The sequence below is a fragment of the Gobio gobio genome (assembly GCF_949357685.1).
Source record: "Gobio gobio genome assembly, chromosome: 2".
NCBI lineage: Eukaryota > Metazoa > Chordata > Actinopteri > Cypriniformes > Gobionidae > Gobio > Gobio gobio.
Window position 1 is genome coordinate 26,363,446 of NC_137098.1, and position 23,890 is coordinate 26,387,335.

General features: G+C 43.3%; 1 protein-coding gene across 1 annotated transcript in view; it reads left to right on the plus strand.

Moving 5' to 3' along the window:
* The window catches only part of LOC307122573 (B-cell scaffold protein with ankyrin repeats-like), a 244,279-nt gene extending 224,019 nt beyond the window's left edge, over positions 1 to 20,260 (plus strand). Inside the window, exons 10-16 of the mRNA XM_079810623.1 lie at positions 10,841 to 10,903; positions 11,073 to 11,254; positions 18,391 to 18,454; positions 18,849 to 18,878; positions 19,240 to 19,319; positions 19,445 to 19,479; positions 19,688 to 20,260. Of these exons, the coding sequence (XP_079666749.1) occupies positions 10,841 to 10,903; positions 11,073 to 11,254; positions 18,391 to 18,454; positions 18,849 to 18,878; positions 19,240 to 19,319; positions 19,445 to 19,477 (452 nt within the window). The 3' untranslated portion in view covers positions 19,478 to 19,479; positions 19,688 to 20,260. The remainder of the gene's footprint in view (positions 1 to 10,840; positions 10,904 to 11,072; positions 11,255 to 18,390; positions 18,455 to 18,848; positions 18,879 to 19,239; positions 19,320 to 19,444; positions 19,480 to 19,687) is intronic.
* The last annotated feature ends 3,630 nt before the right edge of the window (positions 20,261 to 23,890 follow it).

A 23,890-nucleotide genomic window follows, 5' to 3' on the forward strand; every position in this document is an offset into this window, starting at 1 on the left:
TCGCCATTACTTCATACATGAATGTTCTTAAGGAAGAACTGTCCAGTCTCGCTGCAGACTGATCTAGGATGGCCGTCAATACACTCCTTACAGTCCGGATCTGTCTCTCCCAGACACCACCCATGTGACTGGAAGCAGGCGGGTTCATGACGAAGGTACAGCCTAACTCTTTCACACGTTCTTGGTCCATCTGCTTCATCAACTCCAGGAACACTCTCTTTGCACCAATAAAGTTGGTACCTTGATCACTGTGCAGTTGACTTACTTTGCCACGTATAGCAATAAAGCAACGCAGTGCGTTAAGAAAGGCATCAGTGGTAAGATCATCTAGCACCTCAAGATGAACTGCACGTGAGCACATGCAGGTGAACAAGAGTCCGTACCTCTTCAACTCTCTTCTTCCCTCTTTAACATAGAATGGTCCAAAGCAGTCCATGCCACTATAAGTAAACGGAGGGGTAGCTTCCATCCTTTCCTGTGGCAGGTCAGCCATCCTTTGTTCCTGATTGGATTTCCTTAGCTTCCTACACTTAATGCATTTGTAGATGAGAGATGACACTTCACTACTGCATCCCAGGATCCAAACACCATTGGAACGGATTTCATTTATGGTCATGCCACGACCTTGATGTTGCACCTTCTCATGGAAGTGTTTTATGAGTAGACGAGATACATGATGCCCTTTAGGAAGAATGGCTGGATGCTTGATATGAGGGTGAAGTTCTGCTTGCGTCAATATTCCTCCAACCCGTAGGATATCATGATCATCGATAAATGGACTTAACTTGTATAGCTTGTTGGACTGATTTGAATTAACTTCTTTCCCTTGTCTTAAAGACTTGATTTCGGCACTGAACACTTCTTCTTGGACTGTACGGATTATGAATTGTTCAGCATCCTTTCTTTCTTCCAGAGTAGTGGATTTGTTTGATCTTTCTACCAAACCTTTCACCCTCCTTGCATAACGTTTGAGTCTCGCTACGCCTTTTACTGCCCTCTTCCAATCTGAGAACCTTTGCAGGCGATCTGAAAGAGACCACTCTTCCTTTGCCTTGGTCATAAGAACCTGTGCCCTTTTGAGCTCCGGGTCTCCATCGTCAACGCCCACCGTAATGTCCTCCTTAGGAAGTTCTCTTTGCCACAAGAAACTTGGACCAGTAAACCAGTTCGATCCCATGAGTTCCTTTACAGTGAGCCCCCGAGAGGCATGGTCAGCTGGATTCTGATCTGAAGCAACGTATCTCCATTGACAAGGCTCAGTGCTTGTTCTGATTTGCTGAATTCGGTTGGCTACAAATACATGGAACCGTCGTGCATCGTTGTTAATATAACCAAGGACAACCTTGGAGTCGGTCCAATAGTATTCACGAATGCCATCCAATTCTAGTTCTCTTTTGAGCAGATCACCAATTCTTGTGGTGACCACAGCAGCTGAGAGCTCCAGTCTGGGAATCCTTTGTATTCGTCTTGAAACTTGGTGACTGCTCTATTCCAACGTGAACTCAACCAGTCTGGCAATTTGGCTGATATTCTCTGATTTTCAACACAGTCATTCAAAGCTTGTAAACCTTGAACATAAGGCATGGCTGACTCAACACTGCTTAGGAAATCTACAAATTCCTGGAGATCTTTGCTGTCTTTGGTAGCAATCTTGTGCCAAGACTGTATTTTGTCACGATAAGATTTACCAACTACGAACGGATTGCCGAACCGGTCGTCAAGGATGTTCCAGGCTGCCGTGTAAGCTATTTCTGTTCCAGCCACAAAATGTCCGTCAATAGCTCTCTTGGCTGGACCAACTACATACTTGCGTAGAAAGTAGAGCTTCTCTTGAGGTGGCAAGTTCTTGCGGTCAATTAATGTCTGGAAGGACAGCTTCCAGTCATTATACTTTAGGGGATCTCCAGAGAAAACAACAGGTTCTGGAATTGGGATCCTGTTGGCTGTAATCGCTTCAGCGAGTGCCTTCACAAGATCATTAGAAGCTTCAGTTGGAGCAGCCACTATAGTTGACTGAGAGATATGAGCTTGCGTGATTGGAGCCTTTTGAGGAGAACAAGAGGGTTGGTTTAAAGGGGCAGTGACTTGAGTGAACATGAATGGCTGTGAAATAGGACCATTTAGTTGAGAAGTATAATCTTCTTGTCTTTGTTGAAGAGGAACAGGACACTGTTCAAACTCCTCACCTTTGATGCTTTCAGCATAAACTTGTAGTCTTGCTTGTGCTGCATTATGCTTTTTTAGTTCCTCCAATCGTTCCACTTCCTTTTTCTTTTCTACCAACTTTATTTTCCTCATAGTACTTTCCGAGATAAATTGAGCCCTTTTTCTTGCATGCTCTGCTTCTATTTCCTTTTCTTGAGCTTCTCTCTCGGCTGTTACCCTTTCATCCTCTGCCTCAAGTTTCCTAATTTCCTCTTCATATTGATGTTGTTTCTTCATTATTTTAATCACCTCTTGTGTAGCCGCTACTTCAGCTGCTGCTTCTTGTCTTTTCTGCTGAGAATCATGGGAGGATTGACTGGACATCTTGGAAACAGACCTTGACTTATTGGAGGTTGCTGAGATGACGCTGGACACGGTGGCTTCAAACACTGAATCTGAATCAGGCCATGGAATGTCCTCAGGATCCCCATTGAGGAAGCGTTGAGCCTTCTCATTTGCAGTACTAGTAATGGCAAAACAAGTGTCAATTTTCCTCCGAATTTCAGGTTCAGGGCTTATAATGCGTCTCATGTCATCATAAATATGGTCGACCTCAGACTGAATGGCGTTAATAGTGCTCACAACTTCAGAAACCAACTCAGCATCATCATTGCTCTTTATGGCTCTTTTCAAACCATTGATGTGATATTTCCATCTTCTGTACTTCTGCTCAAAGCTTCTTTTCAGTTCGTTTAGTTTAGCATCTTGGAGTGATTTACCCCTTTCAGTGAGTGTGCGTGCACGTTGGCTTCTTCTAATATCTGTGAAATGTGGTTGTTGTACTTGTGCAGCAACTTCAATTTGGTCAGCTATATCAGCCTGCTGTGGTGGGATGACCTGCTCTGCATTGTCTAAGTCTTGTGTAATTGGGGCTGCATAGCTACCTTCTTTAGTGGACAGCACTGTATTTTCACTTGTGTAAGACATGTCAATACTGTGTTGTTCTACAATGTGCTATTCAAAGATTAGCGTATAGCCACTAACTCAGTTAGACTTATGTGAAACAACCATGTAAATCATAAGTACAGAACTGTCAAGTAGCAGAAGTACAAATAAGTTGTAAAATTCCGCACACTTAAAGAAAGAAATATAAAGTAAGCAAACAACTTTTGAATATAACAGAAAATTCAAACTTTAGTCCTATTTCTTTTCCTTTTTTTTCTCTCTCAATAATACAGCACACTTGCTTATTTGTTTAGTCCGCTATTTAATAAGCCAACCAATAAGAGAAAAATGTCCAACTTTTCTTGGAATGAAGATGATGGAAATACCAGTGCAATTGAAACTTTAGCACAGTTCACAAGACCGTGTGCTGCTACCAAGTCACTAACTTAAAAGTGCATGCTTGTTCAGCCTTTACTTGCTCGCTGGCTTCTTCAGTCAGTCAATTGCAAACTTTAAAAGGTGTACTTCTCTTATCCAATAAGTAGCGCTTCTTGCTGGCCGACTTCCTTGTGCCGCTTTGCCATCTGATGCTCTTGGCCTTCACCGATGCAACCAAGTGTTCTACTATGCCGCCCTTAGTCACGATGCGAAGGCTGAGGTTCCTTTTCACAGATGTTTAATGATCTCATTGACACAGACACCAACACCGTAGAACTGAACAAAAACGAAATATACAACATAACATCAATTACATGGAAAACAAAAATATAACATTAAACTCGCAAATAAACAGAAAATATATCCACATACCACTTTTGCCTGCTTGTGAACTAAGAGAGGGGGTTATATCTTGAAGATTCTTGGTTGGATGACTTATTATTACAGAGAGAAACACCTTTAACTTTGTGATGCATACATCATTCCATCTCTTCATGTGGATGACAAAACAGGAAGTGACATACAAAAGCATGATGGGAATAAAATAAAATATAACCAAAAACTCTTAGAAAGAAAAAATCTTTCACAAATAAACAGCAGCTCAGTATAGAAATCACAATAAATATTATAAAATAGTCAAAATATAAAAAATGAGACTAGTCAAAAGTAGCTTAAGTAAATGTGTGCTGAAGTACACAAACGCCATCTAGTGGAAATTAACAATATAGACAGAGAGCTTTGTGACTGCAGATACAGGGTCTTTTATACCCTTGGCTATGCAAATTCTGCTGCCCCTTGTGGCGGGAATATTAGAGGGACCTGATTGGTCCTTCCCGCCCAGCGGTCTTGCCATAGGTTCCTGCAGTTGCAGCGGCACAGCCAATCAGCAGGCAGCTGCTTCCTGCTGAGAGTTGTGCAGCTGCACTGCGTTTTACATGGTATTTTTAGGATAAAAATTTGCTTCAAAATCTCGAGGAAAGGAAATTCCCCTAGCGTTTAGCTAAACGCAATACGAGAGTACTCTCGAAAGGGAACGAAATGTTTTAAATAACCTTCTGTGGTCTCATTTGGCTTCGGATCAAAAAAGCAGACAGAAAATATATATTTTTACAACTGCATAATGATAAAAGCTATGTCGAATAGAATTGCATTATAAATATAATCTATTATGAAAACACCCAACATGGTATAAAGAACACAGATAAACCATCGTCGCGAATGTGTTTATTATCTTCAAATATGTCTCTATTTGCATCTTTTCGCGATCTCAGGAAGCTTTTATTATGGACTTCTATTATGGCACATGGTATCTTCTTCGTCTGTCTGTACGATATATGGACTACATGTGCACAGAGCGCCCTCCGGCTGCCAGTATGAATTGAAAACAATACATCAGAGTCTCCAGCACTCATGATTTAATCTAAGCCTTTTGGGGAAATATTGAATAAAAAAATACTCCTCTGTTTTGAAATTTGACACAGACATATGAGAATCTATCAATATTTCTCCTCATCTGCACACTTTTGAACTAAAAGCCCTGAGGGATGTTGATTTGTCGCGAGTCTTCGTGACGAACATAGAGGAGTTTTTTTTATGAATGACATCAGCTGATGCTCATATTACAATCAAACCGTACCAACTCCTGACACATATTAACAAATTACTGTCACTATAAGACTTTGAGAATGAAACAGAGGTAAAAAATGGAAGCTTGAGTCTTAGATCTTTTTAATGATGTATAGTTTGTCAAGGTAATTACTTACATCTGACAGTCATTTGAGCTAATTTAAACAAATAAAGCTTAAAGGAACACTCCACTTTTTTTGAAAATAGGCTCATTTTACAAGTCCCCTAGAGTTAAATAATTGAGTTTTACCGTTTTTGAATCCATTCAGCCGATCTTTGTATCTGGCGGTAGCACTTTTAGCATAGCTTAGCATACATAATTGATTCTGATCAGTCCATTAGCATCTCATTCAAAAAATGACCGAAGACACTTTCAATATTTTTCCTATTTAAAACTTGACTCTTCTACAGTTACATCGTGTGCTAAGACCAACTGAAAATTAAAAGTTGCGATTTTCTTCACCTATATGGCTAGAAATTACTTTCTCATACCTGCGTAATAGTCGCGGATCTTCGCGGCAGTACCATGGCTGCAGCAGCGCAATGATGTTACAGCGCCTGAAAGTAGCCCCCAGCTAGGTAACTTTCAATGTGACCGGCACTAAGTTTGTGTAGTTGCAGAGAAAGTTTCAGGCTTGCAGCACATTTACCTGTGTGATTAGCCATGGTTCTGTGTGTTGTAAAGGGCTGTGATAGTAAGTCGAAGGTGTATACTACCACCATGTTTCACAGAATACCAACGAATCATTGCGCTGCTGCAGCCATGGTACGGCCACGAAGATCCGCGACTATTACGCAGGAATGAGAACGTAGTTCCTAGCCATATAGGTGTAGAAAATCGCAACTTTTTATTTTCAGTTTGTCTTAGCACACGATGTAACTGTAGATGAGTCAAGTTTTAAATAGGAAAAATATTGAAAGTGTCTTTTGTCATTTTTTGAATGAGATGCTAATGGACTGTTTAGAATCAATGATGTATGCTAAGCTATGCTAAAAGTGCTACCGCCAGATACAAAGATCGGCTAACGGTAAAACTCAACTATTTAACTCTAGGGGACTTGTAAAATGAGCCTATTTTCAAAAAAAGTGGAGTGTTCCTTTAAGGACGAATGTGTCCTCACTCAGGTTAAGAGGAGTTATGGACTGTTCATCACAGGCAGCAATCTTAAATGTTCGATTTCAGTTTCATTAATCGTTAAATTAGATGAAGGGGCCAAGTGACTTGTATTGAGCTTTATCAATCATTTACACAATTCTGGAGCTGTATTCATAAAGCATTAAAGAAGCAGTACTCCTGCAAGACCACAATCACTTTAGCTTCTTATGACCGAAAGATCTCATGAACAACAGTATCCAACCCTTTTTAGACATCCCTTACAAATTCAGAGCATAATTCCAGAGAGCATGTATGCTTTATATTTGTAAAACAATAAAACACACAATTCATGCATCACCTTTGACCAGCACTCACAGAGGAACAATTGCTTAGCAACTAAAAGTTACAACACATAAGGCTTCTAACAAGTGTCCACAACCAAGTCTCATTGCCACTGTTTCTTTGGAGCCATACAGCGTTTTAATAGCCTCATATTTGTCGCTAGTCTCATATTTGACACTAGAGTCTGAGCAGCAATGTCCAACGTGTCTGTTAGTATGAGCCAGTGTATGTGTCTTTGGATGACACTGTAAGGCAAATCAATAAGATATATTTACAACACTATCAGAGGCTATTTTGCATGAAACAGATGGTAACCAGGTAGTGTTGCTATGGCCGCCTTGTAATAGCCTCATATTTCATATTTTAATGCAGAGTAGATGAAAACATATGCACTGCACTGACTCACATTCTGAAAATCTCTCTCTCTCTCTCTCTCTCTCTCTCTCTCTCTCTCTCTCTCTCTCTCTCTCTCTCTCTCTCTCTCTCTCTCTCTCTCTCTCTCTCTCTCTCTCTCTGTCTATCTATCTATATGTCAATATCTCTGGCTGTCTGTCTGCAGTAGTGTCCCTATTTGTCTCCTGACAGTTATCTGCCCATCTGTTGTAGAAGTACTGAAGTACTTTTTTTTGACAATCAAAATATTGGCTACGGTTGGCATTATTGGACTGAAAGATGAGGAAAAGAAAAAGTAGGTATTGAAAAACTTCTTCATTAAAAAGAGAATTGATGGACAAAAAGGAGGCCAAAGAAATTTGCTATTTTTGCAGTATAGTTATTATCAGCTTCTCTCTGAAATCCCCTTCTTCTGAAATAAAAACTCCTTTTGTACTGATACAGTCATCACAATAGGCCTAAATCATATTGACAGGGCATTCATATTTATATCATGGAGGGAGTCTTCATACTTCATTTTAGCCACTAATCACTGACATTTAGTGAAAGATTTAGAAAGAATAACAAAGACCAGTTTAAATGATCTTATATGTATTTCACATACATCATCAGAGCACATTTAATACAGTGTGCACAATGTTCAATGCAAAGTTAAACAACTCGAGGCATGTTATTTTCCATGAACCATATATTAAACTCGATACATGAGTGGTAAAAACTGAGGAAACCAAGTACATAATTTACTCTCTTCATAGATTGTTGAAGGACCACAAGTCTTTAGGGTGTAGGGACCGCTACTGTTTTAGAGTCATGTTTCCCTGTCATTATGCTTTGTGGCAGTGCTGCGGTAAGCAAGATGAGTGTGTGTACTGTGTGTGTATGTTGGGTTCAGAGAGGGTTGGGAAGAATTTATCAGCTAGTCTCTCTGCTGGGAATGCATTATTGTATTGAATGTCATAATGAGCTGTTTTTTTACATTGAGAGTGGGCATGGGGGGCAGGATCTGTACTGACAGCTGCATATGATGCACATCTCTCATTCACCTGTACAAAAAAAATGAATGGATATAACAAAGAGGTTATTATATTATAATACCAAAATAAATCATGGTTAAGCTTGATGTTATTCATGAGAAGTTTCATAACTTATCTGCTCACTGCAACAAATGTGCAGTGTCGGGTTTTCATGTTTTATGGGCACTTTCCATAGATATAATGATTTTATATTGTTCAAACTGTATATTCTATTCACTAACCCTACCCCTAAACACAACCATAACAGATAATTTTCTGCATTTGTACATTCTGATAAAAAATTCAAATTAAAATAAAAAAAATATTCTGTATGATTTATAATCTGTGCATGCACAAAGTATGGGTTTACCAGGACACCACACACACACACACACACACACACACACACACACACACACACACACACACACACACACACACACACACACACACACACACACACACACACACACACACACACACACACACACACACACACACACACACAAAGACCAGTTAGACCATTACAGCATCTGCAACCAATCAAAGCAGGGGACAAGTAGGGTAAGCATTGTACATTACACGTTTTCCATCTCTCTTATTCCACAACATGAAAATACTAAGGGCGAGAATGCAAGATTTTTCCATCCATTCCTTCAGAGGGTCTTTCGCCTACGCACTGATCAAATTTCTTCGCCTACTCAGGAGGTAGAGAGCTTCCAGGGGAGGGGCCAGTGTGTACTGTGCCTTTGGACTCAAACTACAGCAACTTGGATTTCACAAGTGTAATGAAACCTGTGATAACAGAGAATGAAAGCCAACACCATCGATTTTCTCAGGGGATGACGACAGAATGAAAGAGGATTCCCAAGTATCCAGGATTGATGCATACAATTCCCCATTATTGCAGATACTTTGGAAATCTATGTTGAATCAAATGATGGGACATTGTGATGCTCTTCATGAGTAGCCTATATGTTTCCCTCATATGACACACTCATGCTGCGTCCCAATTCGCCTACTTATACTACGACCTAAAAGTATGTACTCTTTTTGTGAAGAAAAAGTACATACTTTTGAGTGTGTAGCAGAAGAGTATGCAAGCTTTGGGACATACTACTTCGTCATCTTTAATGGACTCTGTCGCTTAGTTATGTGCATCCAGTCACCGTTTAAACTGCCTGTCAATCATCGTCACAGTTCAAATTCTCCACATTCAGTTTCATTTCCTACCGTATCGGAGAGAAATCGCACGTTGATCTGCCATTCGTGGCTTTAATGCAGAGACTCCCCTCATGTGTTTGCAGTTTAAATGTAATGATGCATTTAAAAGTTAATGACCAAATGTATCATTACAAAAGTTCACAATGCTGTTGCACATGAAATATAATGTGGATAATATTGAATAAATATCTTTTCGTCAGGTTAAATACTGATAATTGCTCACTCAAACCCCTTTATCTAAACCTCTCTACTTAACAGTCCGACTCGCATAACCGTCATGTTTGTAGTTTTTTAATACTTTTTATCTGTGTTTGTAGTTCTAATCGAATACTCGTCCATCTCGCAATGGGTTGTGGGCAATATCAGCCGTTAGAGTCAAGGGGGTAATCCAGCCCCCGGAAAGCGTTCCTTCCATAGGGGCAGCCATTGCTAACCAAGCCATCACCAGCTGTTAGCATCCCATTGACTCCCATTCATTTTGGCCTCACTTTGACAGCGAATATCTTTACATCTGAGGCGTTTAAAGACTCCATTCGTCCATTGTTTATTTCTAAACAAACACGACAATGTATAAAATGCTCCATTACCTTGTATCTTACACTATCGCCCCGTAGAAGCCGTTTTTGTAAAAAGTAGGCTAACGATTGCGTCATAACCACGCGACTCTGTCGCGCTATACCGTATAGACCCGAGGAGAAGCTCGTCGCAAGATGTCGCAAATCCTGCTTCATTCATCAAAAGTTGCTCCTGCTCACTCTGTCTCTACAAGATTCGGTAATTCAGATTTTACGTTGCACAACTACTAGAAGACTTGCCACTGTCGGACAGGTTGCTCACGTCACATCTACGTCGTCAAGCTCAGTCTGAGGCTGCGCAGTACGCTCAGCCATCAGGAAGTGAATGCTTCTACCTGACTTCAATTTTCCCCGTCAAAGCCTATGGGGTCGCTGTGTCCATTTCTTTTACTGTCTATGGTTAGAGTGCGCATCGATCTGCACTTCGAATTCTGACCGGAAATAGTAGACCATCCGGGAATCTTTGGAATACTGTTTTCAACATACTATGATTTGGGACATACTAATTATTTTTTCGAATACTATTTAGTACGGATAGTATGCTAATTGGGACGCAGCATCAGTTCAGAGTTCTTTCCTAAAGAGCTGATGATCTGAATCAGGTGTGTTAAATAAAGAAGACATACAAAATGTGCAGAGCATTAGGTCCCTGGACCAGACACAGAAAGCATGCAGCGTATCATTTAAAACACAATCAGTTTTATCACTAACGGCATCCTTCATTTTGATTGAGTTTGCTTGCCCTCATTGATCTCATATTTCATTCAACTATTTAAATGAGGATTGTGAGACATGTGTTCATATTTATCATACAATTAAACATTTGATTATTATACAATACTGTCACATCTTCATATCTTGAAACAGAACTCATGCTGTTTTATTGTTAGACTTGGAGAGCTGAATGTTAATACATGCCTCCACCTTGTGGACTTTCCAGGATAGTGCAGATTCATTCTCAGCTGTGCTTGGTTTGCTGATGCAGTGTGGAAGCAATAGCCGCAACTATAATGTGCTGTATTTGTGTGATTTTTTTTTAACAGTATTCCAAAAGAAAAAGTCCCAAGGAGATTCTGAAACACTATACTCTCTTCCCACAAGACAGGGTGAGATTTGTTGGTCTGAAAATTGAATAGTTTTCTATACACTATGAAATGACATGATATTTCATGTTTTGGATCTGTTGTAATTTTCTTACTGTGTTTAAATTATAAATAAATATTGTTAAATCATACAGCTAACATTTTAACTGCTTTGTGGTCTCCATTGTGACAGTGAAGCAGAGGGATAGCATCTCTTCCACTTATGACACCTTTGTGCCCAGTCAGCCGCCAGGACTGGACGAGCTGATCAAACTTCAGGAGGAGGTGAAGACGGGCACTCTAAGTATAGATGATGCTCTTGATCGATTCAATGATTGGCAAAGGCTTCAGAAGGGAATGGACAGTGTCCAACAGGTGATGAAAGCAAATCTATTTCAAAAACATATTTAGGTGTTTCTTCAACTATCTCTTTTAAAAAAATATCAATATATAACTAGTGTTATATCAATCACATATTAAACCGGTAACACTTTAGAATACTGTTCCGTCATTAATGAATGACTACACAGGAACAAATGAGTAATGCATTATTAACACTATTGTAACTACTATTAACTAACAAGAAATTCTAATTAACTAATTAGTAAGTAATAGTGCTTAGTTGAAGGTGGTAGTTCACTATTAGTTAATCAATAACTAAAAAAAACTCCCATAATGACTCAAGTGTTACTACATCCTTCAGAAGGAATTACTAATTATTTGGATCAGTATTCTAAAGTGAAAAACATGATAACTCTCTGGCAATTACTGAAGTCATTGTAAGCTTTTGAGGTTTTTGTAAGGTTTTGTAAAGTAATGGCTTCTGACGGGTTTTGGTAACACTTGAGTCATTAGTGGGTTACCATGATCTTCACTTTAGAATTAATGATATATTATGCATTATTCACATTAATTATGAATTTATTACGAACGGGCAAGCACACTGGTGTCGGCATCAGCAGTGCTGGAGGAACTCAGGGCTTCCGGAGAAGCACACCTGAGGAAAATATTGCACGTATCCAGTCCGTAGAGTGGAATGGCGAGCAAGCGAAGACACCTGAGCCTGTCCAGCTACCGGCCACTACTTGAGGCGAGTACATGAGAGGACACTGGCTCCACTCTGAGGTTATAAAACCTGGCGAATGTGTTGGGTGTCGCCCAGTCTGCAGCTCTGTCTGTAGCGAGGCGCCATGCGCCAGAGCCCAGGAGGAGGCCACACTCCTAGTGGGCATGGGCGGCCCTGCAACTGGTAAACCAAGACAATGGCATCCATTATCCAGTGAGACAGCCTTTGCTTGGAGAGAGCTCTTCCCTTCAGCTTCCCACCATACCAGATAAAGAGCAGGGGCCTCATTTATAAACGTTGCGTACGCACAAAAGAAGGCGTACGCCACTCTCTACGCAATAATTGGTATTTATAAAAAGCAAACTTGATGGGAAAATGTGCGGTCCTTCACGCAAGCTCTGACCCAGGCGTACGCACAAAAACGGGTGAAATGAGAAATGGCGACACCGTCGGCAGATGGAAGAAACACGTGAAAGTGTGTGAAACTGTAGACCGTTGTGTAAAAGAAATGGCAATACTGCCTCTCATAAATAACTTGAAGACTTCACAAAGCAAGTATTACAATTAACAGCCTACATGAACACCCGTTTGATCGATCTGCAGTGTAAAACAAACAAAATCAAACGAAAATTACAACGGAAATGCAAAAAAAAAAAAAAGTGAAATATGTTCTGCAACAATATTGGCATGTTATGCAATTCATCCTCATAAATAATATGGTAAACAGAACGAAATAATGTACAAAACTGATATTCTCGTCAATGTGTCCGTCTGGCGGAGCAGATATAGATGCAATTAGATAGATAGACAGATAGACAGATAGATAGATAGATAGATAGATAGATAGATAGATAGATAGATAGATAGATAGATAGATAGATAGATAGATAGATAGATAGATAGATAATTAGGGAGATATATAGATAAATAGACAAATAGATAGATAGATGTATTAATTGTCCACTGGGGAAAGTTGTTTTCATAGTAAAAATGTCTTCATCAGCTACGGAATCATGGTATTCATGCAAATGCCTTTAGTTTGTTTTATTTTCGATAAAATAACATATGACGGATGTCTCAACCATTCAGAAAGCTGCAAGAAATTACATTTGCACTGAACTATTTCCCATTTCCACGTAGATAATAGGGATAGGGATTAATAGGGATTCCCCAATAATTGCCGCCAGTCTCTCATCAAGAGGGGTCAGCTCCGGTGTCCCCTTTCCCCCCACCCGTGGCACTCTGGCGATGGAGCGCTAGACGCTTTTTTGCCTCGACTTTGATGTCCGACCATTTCTTTTTTTTTTCGGCCACGGTCCAAGGTTGTGAGGCTACAGCATTTACGGCGTCTGCAACCTTTTGCCACTCAAGTGCCTTTTTGGCATTAGTAATGCCCACACTGTGCCCTCAAAAAAATATTTTTCTCCTCACGTCCTATGTTTCATCCGTACGCCACTTCTGACGCAAAGTTTTATAAATGAGGCCCCTGGTCTGAGGTCCATGTGTTATGTACGCGCGGAGGGCGCGTACTGGACAGAGCAGTGCCGAGGCTGGGTCTGCCTCCTCCAAGGCAGCGCTTGCAGGTCCCTGAAGGGAGTGGTGGGAACCTTTGGCACACATCCAGGCCGGGGTCTCAGGATGACGTGTGAATAGGCCGGCCCGAATTCCAGGCACACTTCATCAACCCGAAAATGCCTACAGGTCCACTACCCTCTTGACGGGGGCCAGTGCGATCAGAAGCACTGTCTTCATTGACAGCTCAACTGACCACAAAGGCTCAAGGGGAGCTCTCACAGGGCAGATAAGACCACTGCAAGATCCAAGAGGGTACGAGGGGAGAGCGAGGAGGATTCAGTCTCCTCGCCCCTCTCAGGAACCCGATGACCAGGTCGTGCTGACTTACCGCTTTGTCTCTGCAAGGTCGTGGTAGGCTGAGATAGTGGCCACATAGACCTTCAGGGTGGAAGGAGACAGTCTTCGTTCCAACCTTTCCTGCAGAAACGGGAGCACAGACCTGATCTTCTGGGCATTTCCGGGGGTCTTCTAGCGAGAAGAACGCTGAAACTAAGAGGTTCCACTTCAACCCGAGATGGTAGCCACCACATGAGGTGGTAGAGTACTCAACCTGCCATGACCCGTCCAGGAGCCACCCATGGAGGATCCGGAGATCGGGACGCAGGTGCCAATGGGTGCCCCGTCTCTGAGAAAGGAGGCCTTCCTCAGAGGGATCGACCAGGGAGGGGCTGTCGCAAGGAGCATGGGTTCGGAGAACCAGGTCCGGCCGAGCCAATATGGGGCGACCAAAAAGGACCTGCTCCTTGGCCTCCCTGATCTTGCACAGTGTGTATGCAAGAAGGCTTACTGGGGAAAACGCATATTTGCGGAGGCCCCGTGGCCAGCTGTGTGCCAGAGCGTCCGTGCCGAGGCTGCCCTCGGACAGGGAGTAAAACAGGCGGCAGTGGGAAGAGTCGTGGGAGGCAAACAGGTCAACCTGCGCGTCGCCGAGCTGTTCCCAAATCAGCTAACCCATATGGGTCTTCATTCTCCAGGAAGTGGCTGAGCCCGTGGCAGCTCGTCGGCTGACGGGTACAAGGCAACGAAATGCAGTTTAGGTCTAACCAGAAGTGCAATAGTAGCAAGTGCAGGATATACAACAGTTGCAAAAGTGCAGGATATACAATGGTTGAATAAGTGCAAGACATGGATATGTACTGAATATATATAGAGATGGTTATTACTATAAACAGAATTTTGACAGCCCTCTTTGGCACTGGGGTCCTTGCCAGGAGCCCGCGAGAGCACGTCAAATGCGCATGGCACCTCACCCCTTGACAGAGGCATTTGTTCATACAACAATATGCCCGGAAACTCATTCTAAGGGAGCTCTACCCATAGAAAAAATGAGGTTCGCACAGGGTGAAGGTATGATGGCAGACCTGAGTCATCGGACCCAGAGCGTGCCCTGTTGCCATGCCCATCTCAGGACTCGATCACAAGGCCAGTGCTGAAGCGGTCTCATATGAAGCAGTCCGAGCGGCGTTACCGCGGCTACGGACGCCTTATGCCCCAGGAGCCTCTGAAATTACTTCAGTGGAACCGCACTGAACCGCACAGCCTCGATTGGACGGAGGCAAGTCAGCATCGACAATGCACACACTCGCACTGCGCGCACATGGCAAATGAGCTGAGAAAAGAGATCCTCTCCCAGGGGAGAGTCTGCTCTTTTCCCAGATGACCCGAAGGCCCAAACATGTGAGGTGCCGGAGCACTAGGTCCCTGTGTCCGCAAACCTGTTCTCGAGAGTGAGTTAATTAGCCAGTCATCAAGATAGTTCAGGATGCGAACCCCGTACGCCTAGATGGCGCAGGGGTTGCCTCGACGGCTTCTGCGAAGCCACGAAGTGATAAGGCTACCCGGATGGGAGAGCCACGTACTGGAGTGCCGGCTGTCCAAAGGCAGACCGCGGGGACAGTCTGGGTCGGGGAAAAGCGGGCAAATGAGAGTACGGGTCCTTCAGGTCAATGCTGAAGACCAGTCTGGAGGCGAACACATCCAAAGACGCGTTGGCTGCGAACATCTTGGAGGAAGCCTGAAAAAGGTTAGGTTCAAGATGTGCAGGCCCAGGACTGGCCGTGACTCATCGCCTCTGCTAGGTACAATGAGGTCAGGGCTGCGAAGCCGGACCTCATCTCGGCTGGAGGGATGACCTCCGCCGCACCCTGCGCCAGTAGGGTGATGAACTCCGCATATGACAGGGGCATTGCCACCCACCATGGTAAGCGGACTCCCCGAGAGCGGGCAGAAGATCGTGCAAACTGAATCGCATAGCCGAGCCTGTGGGAGAACCACTGGTGGTCTGGGAAGCTGAAGCCAGACTCCCAAAACTGAACCAGTGGCCGTGCGAGCCACAGACGTACCCACGATGGGGCAGCGAAGCGGGATGACCAGCCCAGACATAGGGAGGCGTGGGAGCGTTCCAAAGTGTGGGCGGGGTCAAATTCCGCTGCCTGACAGAGGAGACCAGGGAAGAACTAGCGTTCCACGGAGGTCTCGTCTGATGGGGGGCTGGCACCAGAGAGTGGCGAGGCCCTTGGGCGGCGCACACTGCCATCCGCAGTCTCTAGGGGCTCAGAGATGGAAATATGAGTTATTTCCGGGCGCTGCTAGCCCTGGGGCCAGCAGCAGAAAAATAATTTCCCCCCGGCCCTCACCCGGGGGAAGGAGAGGCCCTGCAACCATCTCCTGGAAAGAACTGGAACCCAACTCTGAGTTGTCCGCGTCAAGAGCGCCGCCTGACCTGGCGTTAGGCAGGCTGCGGGGCTGGAGCAGACAGGGACGCCTTCCTGCAACCACCTCCACGGCGCGGCCTGGGTGAAGGCTGCTGCTGCTGGGGCCGGGCGGGAGGGGTGGAGCCACAGTAAGGCGGCCTCGGCGGGGAGCAGGCTGAGGCGACTGAGCTGGCGGCTGGGTGGCAGCAGCTGGCCGCCAGGTCAGTACGTGTTTAACGGCCTCAGTCTGCTTCTGGGCGGCCGAGAACTGTTGGGCGCAGCCCTCAACCGCGCAGCCGAAGAGGCCAGCCTGGGATATGGGAGAGCTGAGGAGGCGGGCCCACTCAGCCTTCCCACGTCGACCAGGTAAGGCCAGGTGTCTCTCCCGGACCACAGCTGTGGACATCGCCCGACCCAGGGAGCATGTGGTCACCTTCATCGCCCGGAGGGCGGGGCCGGTGCCGGCACGCAGCTCATTGAAGAGCCCTGGGTCGGCTCTGCCCTCGTGCATGTGCAAAGGGGCCCGTAGCTTTGCAGGACCTCACCACCGAAGTGGACGAGAGCCCACAGGCTTCGGAAGGGTGCTTAGGATAGCCACGCCACGTCGAAGCACTCCATGGACACCGTAGTGCGCAACAGTGTCCAGAGTACCCTTAGGCCACGGCCCCATCGAGGGCAGAGAAGGCACCGAACGGACACAGGAAGACACGAGGACTTCCAGGACCGTGTGAACTCCTCATGCATCTAGGGGAGCGAAAGGTATTGGCGGCGGGGCCCAACAGCTGCTGGGTGCCGCCCCCAAAAACCAATCGTCCAACCGCGAGCGCTCGTGACAGGGCGGAGAGTTCCACACCAGCCCGAAGCTCGCGGCTGCCCAAGATAACATGGCTGTCAACTCTGGGTCGGACCCGAGCAGTGCTGGCACGCCCGAAGGCAGAGCACAGTCGAATCTTCATCATGCAGCAATCAACATCTCGTTGCTATCTGGAGTGTGAACGAAATGAACGGGCAACGAACGGGGCGTCAACAGACGGTCCCGCCGCTTCAGTCCAAGGCACTCGCGGGTAGCAGTGTGCAAGAGGGGGGTGTGGCCCGAGGAATGATCATCAGGGTTCTTTATACCACAGCACAACCCTCAGGTCACCCTGGCCACCAGCCAAAGTACCACCTCTCTCGGAGACAGTAAGTTGGGGTGTGACAGAGGGGACTCTCTCTCCTTTACAGAGGTCATTGAGTCTCGACCGCAACATCGCGATGGTCACGTTCCCGCAGAGGGAATATGACACATCCACAAACACTGCCTGAGGGTGTAGCCCAAACACGTCAAGCAGTGATTGTGCCCATAAGACGGCAACGGAGATCGATCGCACCCGGAAGTGCACGGGCGAACCGTCTTTAAAAAGACGCACCACACGCAAGCTCTTTTGTGAGAGGAGCTCTGCAGAGTGCTGAAACGCCCAGGGAAAACACACAGCTGTTGCAGATCACTGCACAGATCAGCAGGCAGGCAATGTGAGATCGCTGGAATATGCTGTACACCAACACACTGGACAACCGCTCGTCTCGAAGAACTGAAGAGAGAAGTCAGACTTCAGGCTTGCAGGAGTGAAGAGATGCTCTTGGCTCTGAAGCAAAAACATAATGCGATATTGCCAGCGTACTTCCTTATATACCCACGAGGTGGGGCGGCGTTACGCTATGCAAATTCCGCATGCCCAGGGCATTTCATCGCCATTAGGCGCTTTTTTACATCTCGAAGTTGATAGGCTTCTAAACAAAACCCCCATTCGTCAGTCACTGACGTTACTCGGAGTGACTGAATGAAGGGGAACAAAGATTACTAGAGTATGCAATGTAGTTAATTAAGTTATTTGAAATTAAATTTACATGCGATTTCAGAGTGGAAATTGTTTCTACACCAAATTTGATTTTCATTGTTGTATAAAAAAATCTGTAAAATTAAAATAAACAAAGGGCAGTCGATCCCTTTGCACTTTTGAAAAAAATAACACGTTTTCAATGTAGCCTTTAAATAGAATAGTTCAATATATGTACTTTAAACTACCTACAAATTGATTTTTGAATCCTCTCTGCATGAATATGTCCTATGCCTAAAAAGCCTAAAAAGTGCATATTACCGGCATATTAAAGCCTGTTTAACTAATTGTTTTCCACAGGAGAAAATACAGCAGTTGAGGGCAAGTATCATAAGTAACAGAGAGGATGATGAAAGTGTCTATGGTAGGTTTATTGCATCTGCTTCATAAATTTGAGGTAAATAACTCATTAATCTGTGTATAAAAAGACTTCACGTCTGATACAAAGACCCCAGAAATTTCTATTTGATCCTTGAAGAGTTTACAAAAAGATGTTATTATTATTTCTGATTGGACAGGCATCAAAAGACTTTTGCGTTTCTCTGCTCGTGTTGTTCATTCTGCACAATGATTAATCAATCTCAAAACAGAGCCAATCAGTTGAGAAACATCTCATGGATCAGCAAGATAGAATCCTTACTGTAAAGATTACAGCGAGAATATGACAGATAAAAGAAAATCTCTTTGTGTGAGCAAGACGAAATGGAAATGTATAGTATGTGAGTTAACATAATGCATGCCTCTTTCCTCTCCATCAGATAAAATCAGCATTATTCATCACACAGCAAGTAAGTGCCCTGTCAGGAAAGCAAGAAAACTTTCTTTGTTGCTGTTACTTTATCTCTGTATCTGTCTCCTCCATATCTGTGGCTTTTGTGTCTCAGGGGAACTGTTTGCGAGAAGAATGACTTATACACAAGTGCTTTGGTCTCTGTGTCTGGGAAACTAAGTAACATGGAAGTCTTTGAGTTTGTGTTTATGTGACTCAAAGTATGTCTGTCAAAGTATCATCTAGACTAGAGCCAGCCACCCCTTACTTAGCTCTGTATACTCATGATAAAAGTGTCTGAGAGTTTAGTGAAGGGCTGAGGTGGGGAAGTTTCCCTGTGATGCTAAATGTATGTATATATAAATATATATTCTGTGTAGCTGCGTCTGCCAATGAGTGTCAAAGAGAGAGCCAGCAACTGGACACAGAGTTCTACAGTAAACCTCTTAAAGGACAGCATGTGAGTTTATGAGGGATATTTTGTTTACAGTATGTACTGTTTCTCAAGAATATTATAATACTTTGTGCTAGCAGATTGTTTTACCCAGTTAGTTGTCTTATATTTCATCTGCTCTTTTTTAACAGTCAAATTTGTTCAGGAAGTCAGACAAGCAGTAAACGTAAGTAACAAACAAACCATTAGTCTTTTTCTTTAAATAAAAATATGCATAGTGGCTGTAAGTTTTATTGATTGATTAGCGAAAACATGACACACGTCATGCTGTAAGTGCCACAATGTGTTGTCACCTTTATTTATTTATTTATTTATTTATTTATTTATTTATTTATTTATTTATTTATTTATTTATTTATTGTGTCTTATTTCAGGCATCCTGTTTGAGAAAACACTGAATGCGCTAGAAATGCTGCTCTGAAGAAATGCACTAAATGCACTGATACATTGTAGTTAATATTGACTCATTCTCACAGCAATTTGTAACTATTTTACGTTTTAGCAAATTGGTGGCTAATTTGTACGGTCCCAAACTAAATGCCTCAATAAAATAATAATAATAATACGTTTTCATATGAATCATTTTATACAAATTCATACGAAAGTGCCACCATGTGAAATAGTTGCATTTTCTCATGAGATCAGGTTGGTTAGTATCCAGTCTGTCAGAGCAATGAAAAAATCTTGTGGGACATGATGGGGGATGTGGGATACTTATTTATTCACTATTTTACTGTCCCACTATTTTTTTTTTTTTTTTACTTAATGCTTTGTAAAATTAACTGTGATTTACTTCTCAAGACTTTTTTATATACAGATCTTTTTGTAGCGTTCACCACCACTTTTTACTCAATATTATTTAGACAATATATTTATAATTTAATTAAAATGTTGTCAAATGTATAATTTAATTCCAATAAAGAACATTCAACCTGGGATTCTACTATAAGTTGATGATGATGACTTTTTAATGTTTCTTGTCTCTTGGTTTTAAGGATATTTTAGTTACATTGCATGCTCTGGTCCTAAGGGGGTGCTGTGCTACTAAGCATGACAACCAGTTTTCTGGTTTACGCAGATCTCTCATGTTGTATTGATGGGCATTTTGATAGACACAAACAAAGCCATTGCACATCCCATTGTCCCAGTGGACCTCTCAGTACCATACAGATCACTGATTGTAAGTAAGGACACAAACAAGTGTCTGGGAGAAAGCATCTACAGAAGTGAGGTCTTCCCACACACCACTTCAGTGTCAGGGGACAAGGATCTAATGCGGATCTGCGATTCCAGGCAAAACCCCGAGAGCGGTGCTGCTAACCCGCTCTGCCTGCCAACCCTAGCAGCTGGACACATTTGCATTATCAATCATGCTCTTTGTGAATAATATGTATAAAAGCCTTGCTTCTCCCCAGTGGTTGGATGAGCCAGTTCTGCCTCCAGAGATGATTCGGCTCCTGCAGCCTTGGTGGCATTTGTTCCGTGTGTTTGCCTGTCACCTGCTGCTTTGGGAAAGAGATGGGCTTTCTGATCCAGGGCTGGATCAAGCTTCGACATTCCTTCTTCAACTATGAGAGCGTTCCATCCAGTATAAAAGAAGCCCCACCAGCCTCAACATGATAGGGATGCACACAGGCCCTCCATCTTGTATGACGTTCTGTCATATTAGATCTCATTCAGTTCACTCGCAAAAGAGAAATATCAATCAGCAGCATCTAATCACCACTGTTAGTAGCCAAAATAAATATGATTATTTATACTGCTAGTCCTTGGCCTCTTATGGAAATTAACATCAGGAGCTCTCACTTTTCTCAAGCTGGAAGAGAGATGATAAACCCTACACAAAGGATTAAGTCTTCCCTGAAGTATAGAGCTTTATCAGGGGGAGTGGAGGGCAGGATTAGGATTCAAATGCACCAACAATACTCTTTTAATACCACAAACTGATAGAGATCCAGCTGAGGCTCACAGTCGACTGCAAACCAATGGTAAACCCATACTATACCTCTGCCGTTTATCAGCCATTTCCTTTTTATGATTTGTGATTTTATTTGATTAACTAACCTTTCCAGATGTCTGTGGTAAAAAAGCAATTGCTCTGAGTTTATGTAAAATCCTAATTCTCTTAGTTTTTTTGCATAACAGATGTCCAAGGGTCAACAAAAACACAATTGCGCGCCAAAATGCACTCTAGTCCCTGTCCCTGGGATTAATACCCATAATTATACACAGCTGCTTCCCCTTTGCACCCTAATAAAAATCAGGCAATTTCACAGCCAGTGGGATTTTTTAATCCCATAATCCCCCTGCAAGTGTACAGTATATGTGTCCCTCCTCAACAAGGGCCAAGGCCACTGTAGGGGTACCTCCAGTTGGTAAGAAGAGCTTTGATTTGGGGTTCCTGTCTGGGAAGAACCAAGCCGTTAAATGGAGTCCACCACAGCAGGATCCCACCATCCCAGACCCCCATTCTGCCTTTACACTCACCAGCACATCCATGAGCAGTCTGAAGCAACACTGGAGTTTTTGACAGGAAATGAAATGCATTGAAATGAGTCGCATGAAAATATATTTTCAGAGTTAAACCGGTTTCTAAATTTGCCACAAACAGTGCACTGATTCTCACAGTCACCACACAGCTCTTATTAGTGTAAATGGCACTCTTCATTAACATGTTGCTAATGGTTTGTCCTCTTAATGCTGAGTGTTTGTGATGCTAAGGACAATGCATGGAGTAATTGCCAATCAGCAGATACAAGAGCCAGGTGTCCTCTGAGTGTGTTAGTCCTGACTGCTCCTCAATAGATGTTTGACACAAGACTTCACTGAAGTACTGGCAGGAGAAAATGATCAAGCGTGAGGCACTGACCTAACTTTTCACTTGTCATTCTAATGCAATGCGTATAATATATTTGATATTTCCAAACTCCCACAAAAGGCTTGTTATAATAGCAAAGTTATCAAGTGCCTAGTGATTTGCTATGTAAAAGACCTGCAAATCTCCTATTTTAAAGAAAACTAAAGATGCGTAAGTCTTACAATTGGCAAAATAAGAGAGCATTATTCAAGACTGAAAGATGAGAAATCAAATCCCTGGGGCTGAATGTATTTAGATAGGTACTGGAAAACCTGAATGTTCAAATACAACTGGGCACAACTGTCTCACCTCTTAAAAAGAAAATCTAGCTAAAGAAGAAAACAAGATAACCATCAATTTACTCATTCTGGAGATAGAAGATCTCGGTGGGTCAAATATATCTACATTTCTAATATACAGATTAAAATAATTCTCCTGCAAAACAGTAGGAAAGTAGTTGCAAAAAATCTGTTGTGATTTAATCCCTCAACCTTTCCCCTGGGTGCTCCAGCTGGGCTTTTAATCTCTGCCTGTGCTTCCTTTTGTAAACCTGTCGCAGGCACCGGAGAAGTAGGAACTATCATTCAGTAAGTCCCTCGCAAGCACATTCTAAAATGTCATCGGCCCCCCAGTGGAAGGTTTCAATCCTCCATCTCCTCTCTCGCCATGGTTCTGGTGTTTTGGTGCCCCCTTCCAGAGCTACTCCATTTCCCGAAGGGCAAAACAGCATCTGGTGCAAGGGCAAAGGTACACAGGACAGCGCGGCCCCTGCCGACCCCTCAGGGCTGAGAGCCCCTGTGCTGGAGCTTTGGGTAGATTAGCAGCACTGTTCCCCAATGCAGGGCCTTTGTGCAGCAGCGCCCAGGCGAGGCCAAGCTGTCCGCGGCCACAGGGATGCAGTAATTCCGCCGCAGGTCAGCAGCTCTGCATTTTTAAGCAGTTCCTAAAAAGGTCACTTCCACCGAGGCAAAGCCAGAAGACTATCTCTGTGGAAGCCCGGTGACTTGCGTCCCCCACCAAAGTCGGCTCACAGATTGAATCAAAGGCTACGATGATAAACAGGGATGGCTAAAGGCTTTATCTTTTATTTGCGCTCCACTTCTTCTGAGAGGGAGTTGAGACTTTGAAGCTGATGGTTGTGTTTTTGCAAGGATGTTTTGACTGCTTGATGTCCTCATGAATGGCTGTGGTGTGTTGGGGGAGGGTTGATTTAGTATGTTTTTATAAGAGTCTTAGTGATTGAACAAATACTGTAAAGCATGAAAGGGTCGATTGCAGAACATATTTATTTTTAATAAATGCCTGGACCATTTCCAGACCTTGTGGATGGTCTGCATGTAATGAATGTAGACTGAAAGTTTGCTCGGCTTTGTAATATTTATACTCTTTCCAAGAGAGCTTACCCATGCCAAATGCCAAGGTTCTCCAGGCTAATCCTAAAGCTAGGGTTTGCAGTTTCATAGAGGCTAGCAATAGCAAGCTAGTTTTTAAAGCAAATGCTCCCACTTTCCCTTCAGAGCGCTCTTAAAAGCCACCCCTCCTCCAAAACACATGAACCTGTGCAGCCAGAGCAAAGTCTGCAAAGTGTCACAAGAGACGGTGTTAAATTACCTCAAATATATAGCCAAAAAAATTTATTATATAGTAAAAAAAATTAAGTGAGGATAGCAAAATAAAGTAAATTGTGACATATTATACCAAAAAAATCTTCATACAGTGG